Source organism: Procambarus clarkii, chromosome 49 (assembly GCF_040958095.1).
Source record: "Procambarus clarkii isolate CNS0578487 chromosome 49, FALCON_Pclarkii_2.0, whole genome shotgun sequence".
NCBI lineage: Eukaryota > Metazoa > Arthropoda > Malacostraca > Decapoda > Cambaridae > Procambarus > Procambarus clarkii.
The window spans coordinates 35,287,644-35,295,313 of record NC_091198.1 but is presented as its reverse complement, the minus strand read 5'-3'; the positions used below and the strand labels follow the sequence as shown (position 1 = coordinate 35,295,313).

The window sequence follows — 7,670 nt, the reverse complement described above, 5'->3', positions numbered from 1 at the left end:
GAAGACACTTGGCATTAACTAAGCAACCATCAAGTAGTTATACTCACTCATCCCACACATTCCACATGCATTCCCCAATATTAAAAATAATTATATTAATTTCAATGAATTACAATCACTGTACCTAAAAACAAACAATAATGACTGGGAATAATGCTCAACATTCTCAGTACAAAATGTTAGTCTCTTGAGCTACTACCCACCAAACGCACTACAAAACTACCACGTTGCTACAACATTCAAACAAGTTGTAACAACTTTGTAACAGGTTATAACAAGGTAACAATAGGGACCATTACATTGTGTATTTGCAGGGTAATACACTAGAGTATTGCTATTATGATCTATCTAATTATTTTCACTAATACAAAAGTAAGCAATATGAACTCATGGGGTTTCCTCATTACTGAACTGCCAGAACTTTTCAAAGAACAATAGTAATGTTACTTCTTCTCCTGCTGACTTCTGAGGAAATTGCTGCCTCCCGCCTGCACGGGGAATAAACACGGACAGCTGTGCTAACCAATGTACCATCCGTGCAGACCTTAAAACAATTATGTAGTAGTACATTATGCAGCTAACTGCACAAAGAAATTAACAAACATTAAAATTAATTATTCATTTCAAGAAGTGTTCAAGTTATAAAAATATATAAAATACTGTTTTTGTACCATTTCCTACTTAATCATCCTTAAAATTTAAATGTCAAGTCTTTATCTAAGAGTTTGTGTTAAGAGCATTACAAACATTCAGTACAAAAATGTGCATTGATAAGCTACTTGCTAACAGCAATAAAATAATGTTGAAATAGTTGATAGTTGAGTGTACACACACTACAAGCCAATGTCGCCCACAAATGGGTTTTATTTTATACTTTAATCTTATTATATGTACTTTACTTCCTTCCTTGAATATCATAAGTCTATGAACAACACTACATACTCTTCCATAAGAACACATTTAATTTATGTACTACCCGACACCTCACATTTTCACCAATTCTTCAAATTTACATTTTACTTACATTCATTTATATATATATTTTTTTTTTTGGTTTCCACATAGTCACTTGTCTGTATATCAGTCACTCAAGAAATATAAAATCTATAGTCTGCTCTCTGCATATATTGTTTTCTTAAATAACAATACAGTAGAGAAATTCACCTAAAACCCACACACTTATGATCAATCAGCTTTTGAAAATTGATACAGTGGGAACACAGTGTACGATTGCACCTGAATATGAATTTTCCGGTACACAACAAAATTTTGTTGGAAAATATGCCCAGGTGTACAACATTTGCTCTATAATATGAACAGCTCGTTCATACTTGTCTGAGCTGTAAGATCAGTTTACACTTGCTTTTGTATTTTTTGTTGTTGTTGTTGTTTAACAAAGAAGCTCTTATTATATATTATGCCATGGGTCCTAAGAAAGTCAGTGGTGAAGTTCAACCTAAGAAAATAGTTGTGAGGATGATAGAAAAAAAATTATCATGAAGACAAATGTGCTTGTGGTTGATCTGGCTAGGAAAATGTGTGCGATGTGGGAAGAACTGCAAAGTTTTGCTGAAAAGACTCACCCAGATAAAGCTATAGCAAGCCGCTGTGTTTACCTTTTTAGTGACAAGGTGATATTTCACTACAGACGATTGCAAAAACATAGACTTAAAATCCAACGTTTAATGTAATGAAACGCCATTTTCTGGGCGAGTCCTGGAGGCTCCCCGGAGTTATCCAGGCTGATAAGATAGGCTGATCCTAACTCAGGGCATCAGTCGATTTGAGTGGAATTCTAGGCCTACCGGGGACCATGAGCCAGAACCTGGCCCCCCTCAGAGAGGCACGAGGAGCAATGGCCCATAGAAATGCACATGTGATTGTGGAGCATTTTATATCTGCCATCAACCAGGACAGGCACCCAGAAAGCTAAGTGCTCCAAAACAAACCCTATTCTGGGGAAAACAGTAAAAATAAACAAACGAGTGGATAGAACTCCCCAAATGAAAACGAGCAAACAAGCATGACATCACGAGCCGTGCCGCACATCTCCGCAGCTTCCCCCTCCCCAGGAAGGGGGGAAGGGGGAGCCCCACACCCTCACGCTGGCGATCCACACCGTAGTTCTGAGGCTGGATATCAAAATACTGTACGCGAAAAAACGCCGACCGGAGGGAGGGAGGATTGCCGGGGAGCCTCCGGGACTCGCCCAGAAAAATGGTGTTTCAATACATTCAACGCTGGTTTTCTGGGAGGGAGCCCCTACAGCTTCCCGGAGCTACTTCACCAAAGACAAAATAAGGAAGGGGACTTATCCGGGAGGCGGTCGGTGCTTCACACCTCAATTCGAGGTCGAGACAGGCTGCAGCCGCCGACCCAAAGCGACACAGGCCTGACTAGGCCCAGGAACATTCACAAGGTAACGGGCCGCCAGGACCCTGTTCGACCGCCAAAAACCCTGTGCCCGAATGTCAGCCCAAGACATGTTCCCAAAGACAGCAGCATGAGCAGCGAACTTACAAACATTATGGGCACGGGGATAGACTGCAGGCTGGCTAGACTTAATAAACCTGCGGACGACCTGAGAGACCCGTACCAGCAAACAGGAAAGAAATGAAACCGAATCAACCCAAAGAGCATCCCCGAACACAGAAGCTGTGGCACGCAAATAACGGAGGAGGGCCGCACCCGGACACAGCACATGATGCACCCCTGGCCTGACCAACCAAGCATCAACAACCCAAAGACCCCTCCGGAAAGCAGCAGACTCATTCTTCACCAGAAAAGAAGGAGACGTCTGCAGACAAACAAACTTATCTCCACGACCAAAAGAGAAGAAACCCCTGCGCCGGAGGAGAGCATGAAGATCCCCGACCCGACCCCAGAGGCCAATGCCAACAGGAAAAGAGCATTCAAAAAACAATCCTGAACCGGAGGGGCCATAACAAATCGAGGAGAAAAGAGAGAGATAGAAGAGCACTCTGTCCAAAGACCAGGATGGCTCAGGCGGAGCATGAGCAGGCCGGAGGTGAAGCAAACGCTCGAGACAGCTTGCGAAACGGAGCAGAAGTAACATCTATACCAAAAGCTAGCTGAAGCGGCTCCGCCAGCACCGCACGATACGAAGCAACAGTATTCGGCATAAGATAACGGTCCTGGAATAACTATGAGAGAAAGGACAACACCACCCTAACCGAAAGCGAAGTACAACGACGAAGAGTCAAAAAGAAACGTAAGAAACGCCAGAAAACTTCATACTGCCGCGGAGACAAAGCCCACAGGTGGGGACATCTGTGGGCTTTGCCACAGATGTCCCCATCACACCTTTGCTTTGCCATCAGAAAGCCACCTGATCACTATATAGATGGTGATCTTGTAAACTCGAGTAAAAAATACCAAACGCGAAGACTTGAGGAGAAGAGCGAACCAGTCTCATAACGGACCGGGCCGATCTTCTGAAAGAGGCGGAGCCGCGGAAAAACTTCCGGGTTTGGACATGGGGCAAGCAGCACCTGAAACCATGGCTGTGCTGGCCACCAGGAGCCCAAGAGGACTACCTGCCCTTGGTAAGTCTCCAAGCGAGCTAGAACCTGGAGCAGCAGCGAGCCGGGGGGAAGAGGTACAGGAAACCCCACCACTACCAGTCCTGCAAGAAGGCGTCGTTCCCGACGGCCTCGCGGTCGGGGAAGGGCGCCACATTTACCGGAAAACGCCTCGACCACGCCGATGCGAAGAGATCCACCTCCGGGTGCCCGAACGTTTGGCAGAGCCAACTGAATGAGTCGGCATCGACCGTCCATTCCGTGGACAGGGGAACGAACAATATCCCAACAGCCGAAGAACTGAGGTGTGGATCGCCAGAGCGGGGGTCTAGGGCTTCCCCTTCCCCCTCCCGGGGAGAGAGGAGCTGCACAGACATGCTGCACAGCAAGTGTGACGTTATGCTTGTTTGCTCGTTTTCATTTGGGGAGTTGTCCACTCGTTTGTCTATTTTTATTGTTTTCACCAGAATAGGGGTTTGTTCTGGGGCACTTACCTTTCTGGATGCCTGTCCTGGTCAATGGCAGATATAGAATGCTCCACAATCACATGTACATTTCTATGGGCCATTGTTCCTCGTTCCTCTCTGAGGGGGCCTAGTTCTGGCCGTGGTCTCTGGTAGGCCTAGAACTCTGCCCACATCAACTGATGCCAAAAGTTAAGACTATCCCTATCAGCCTGGATAGCTCTGGGGAGCCATAGGGGCTTTCCCTAGAAACAAGTGTCTTTAGACAGATTCTTAGTGAGACAAACAACCAATGATCAGCAGCCAGGTTCTAGTGGTATGTCTACAAAAGTAGGTGAGAGAGTATCCCAGAAATGTCATCACTGCCTGATGTTATAATGGACGGAACTTTCCTTCCAAACACTAACACCACCACTCCTACTCTCCTCATCATCTTCCAACCCGTTCTCGCAAATTCGTAAAGTCAATATTGACTTATTAACTACGTGCATAGGTGATATACTAAACATAATAGATACCCCTAAAAAGATTCATAGAAAACACCGACCTTACCTAACCTTGTTAGTATCTTAAGATAAGCATCTTATTGCTTCGTAATTACAATTATTACTTAAGCTATACCTATTATAGGTTAGGTAATAATTGTAATTACGAAGCAATAAGATGCTTATCTTAAGATACTAACAAGGTTAGGTAAGGTCGGTGTTTTCTATGAATCTTTTTAAGGGTATCTATTATGTTAAGTATGTCACCTATGCACATATTTAATAAGTCAATATTGACTTATTAAATTTGCGAGAACGGGTTGCATCTTCTATATGCAACACGAGTCCTCAGTGAAGGTAAAGTGCAGTTAAATGTTCACCATATATTCCTTATTGTTTTGTGTATGAAAAAATATGAGCAGTATTCCTTTTAAGTTGTATTTTTAAGTTAATATTTTTGGATGTGTGGAACAGATTAATTCAATTTACATTATTTCTTACAGGAAAATTTGATTTGATGAACTAATATTCGGGTTACATTGCATTTCTTGAAATGAATTATATTCATACACCGAGGTTCCACTGTATGTATTTTCTTCCAAAACATAAAGCATTCAGCTGCAGCTAAACATGTTTTGTACTTTGGTTTTTATGATAAAACAGAGCAACTCAAGACATTTTACTGATATGCAAAATGTGACGTATCTAGAACCCTTTCTACAAACGTTACTGAAACCCATCTGCAGATTTCTTCATTAATAAACCCATTACTTTCTCTTCTCTATTTGCTTCCAATGCTCATGCTCACAGGAACTCAAGTTACGTTCCTCATTTCCATAAACGGTACGATAGTGTCACACATAACTTACAAAGCAGTATATTCTCCCTGATATTGTCCCTTTTGCTAATGCTACAATAGTCTCATCTATGCTGTTTCATTTTTCTACTTCTACAGCTAGTATGTGGCAAAACTATCACCTATGTCTTTCCTAACACCTCCAATCTACAATCTTCTAAAAAGCATCTGTGGAGAAAGCTCTTGGCCAGCGCAATAGTTTATACCCCCCTTTTTTTTCTATTAGCAGTGCACTGTTGCATATAATTATAGCTTTACTGTTGACTATCATATACAGAAATGTAAACAGACTTTGTCCTTCTCAATCCTCTGTGTTTCTGCTCTATATCTGCCACTCCCCTCAACAAAATTTCCTTACTTGATCCATTCTATGTCAATTTTTAGGTAAATGTTACAGTATATCCCTATACTTTATTACTTAATATTAAAACAACATATATAGTAGTTGCCTTAAATAAGATTTACAAATTACATACAAGTGCCTATCATGATATATATAATAAAATACTATTTAAAACATGCAAGTTTCCAAACTAAAAAATCACAAGCAGAAGCAGCAACCCTCAATCAAATGATTCAAATGTTACATGGTGGAAGACTTCACCATTTGGACTAGTACATAATTTTGTTCATTCACATGAAATACCAAACCTGTTTGTGCTGGGTAAAGAACAAATGGTCCTTGATTTGATTACCATGATTATAGTAATTTTAAAGTATACAAACCAACTATGATGAACAAAGTTTGTCTTTGAGAACAGCAAACAGAGTTTTAAATTTACTGATTTGTGTCCTTTATTTTGTAAAATTCTGATAATTTTATATAATTCTATATACACAATGCTCACCTATACCGGCGCACCTGCCGATATGGCCGTCGGCTCAAGAGAGGGCCTGCTCGGCCTCTCGCTGCTCTTACTAATAAGCGGAAAGGACCTCTTGACAGATGAGATGATGATGATGATGAAGAGATACCAGGTACAGGATTACTAAGCGAGTCTGACTGATCATCGTCTCCCACACCTTGAGGTGAGATTGGAAGCGTTTCTTCTTGGCCATTAGAAGAGGAAGCCAAATGCTGCAAATTACTAATATTTTGCAAAATATGATTATGCACTCCAGGAGTCCAACGAGTCCGTGAACCTGTAGGAGGTGCTGGTGGATGTGATCCTCTTTGTAAAGAATTTTGAGATGGGACTGAATTTGAAAATACACCAAATGTTGGTATAACTGAGTTTGATGGCAGTGAGCGAGATGATGAGGGTGGAATTCGAGAGGTTGGTGGGTGGTGTGAAGGTAATGAAGGGATATGGGAAGAGAGAACATGTGGAGGAAGTGGTGCAGGAGATACTGTTTCATTTGGTGGTGCTGGTGGATGATTTGCAGCTGGAGATCTTAAGAGATTAATGGGATAATTTCGGCTTCCAGATGACTGTGGCGAGAAAAGCGAGCTGAATCTGTCACTGCTGCTTCTGCTTACAACGACAGCAACATTTTGTGGTGGCCCAGAACTTTGAGTCACTGGTTCCTTTAGTCCTATAAAGAAAGCATAAGACAGAAATCAACACATTAAAACAAGGTATAAAGAAAAGAGACTGTTCCGTGACAGTCTTCGACAGAAAAAGATAGAAAAAAGACAGTTCCGTCAAAAGATCATAAGAATAGAGGAAATGGCAGAAGACTTATTGGCCCATGCAAGGCAGTTCCAATTTATCTTCAACCCAAGTCTATTATATCTGGCAACATGTTCCATAAATCAACAACTATTTCCCCAAAAATATTAACCAATTTCTTTTCTGACTCTAAACTTGTCTAAATTACATCGATTGTTTTGTGTTCTCGTGGAAACTTAAAGCACAAATGAGCCCAAGAATTAAGAAGTATCCCTTAGAAATATCGGTAATAAGCATATGGCACAAACTAGAAGAGGTTCATATGTTTAGAAACTTATGGCCAAGGCCAAGATCATAAACATATACATTTCTTCCTGTACACATGCAGTATGATACCAAATGTATATACAAATACTTTTTGGCCTAAGTAGATATACATAAGTAGCAATAAATAGGTTATAAACAGACATTAATCACAGTACTGCTCTGCCTACAAATATGGCAAGCCCGTGGTGTGCAGAAAATAAATTGTTTGCAAAAATGTTTTTGGACTTCAAAAAGTGTTAAATACCCTTCCCTGGTCACATATATGTTGAATATGTCAAAATAAAATAAAAAACCAGCGTTGAATGTAATGAAACGCCATTTTCTGGGTGAGCCCCGGAGGCTCCCTGGTGCTTATTGGGCTAATGTATGTTATATTAGACCGG

General features: G+C 41.3%; 1 protein-coding gene across 1 annotated transcript in view; it reads right to left on the bottom strand.

The window, feature by feature from the left end:
* Positions 1-4,945: 4,945 nt before the first annotated feature.
* The window catches only part of LOC123763349 (uncharacterized), a gene marked incomplete in the record, with an annotated part of 345,009 nt that continues 342,284 nt past the window's right edge, over positions 4,946-7,670 (bottom strand). The window contains 1 exon segment of the mRNA XM_069303180.1: positions 4,946-6,883. Coding sequence (XP_069159281.1) covers positions 6,192-6,883 — 692 coding nt within the window.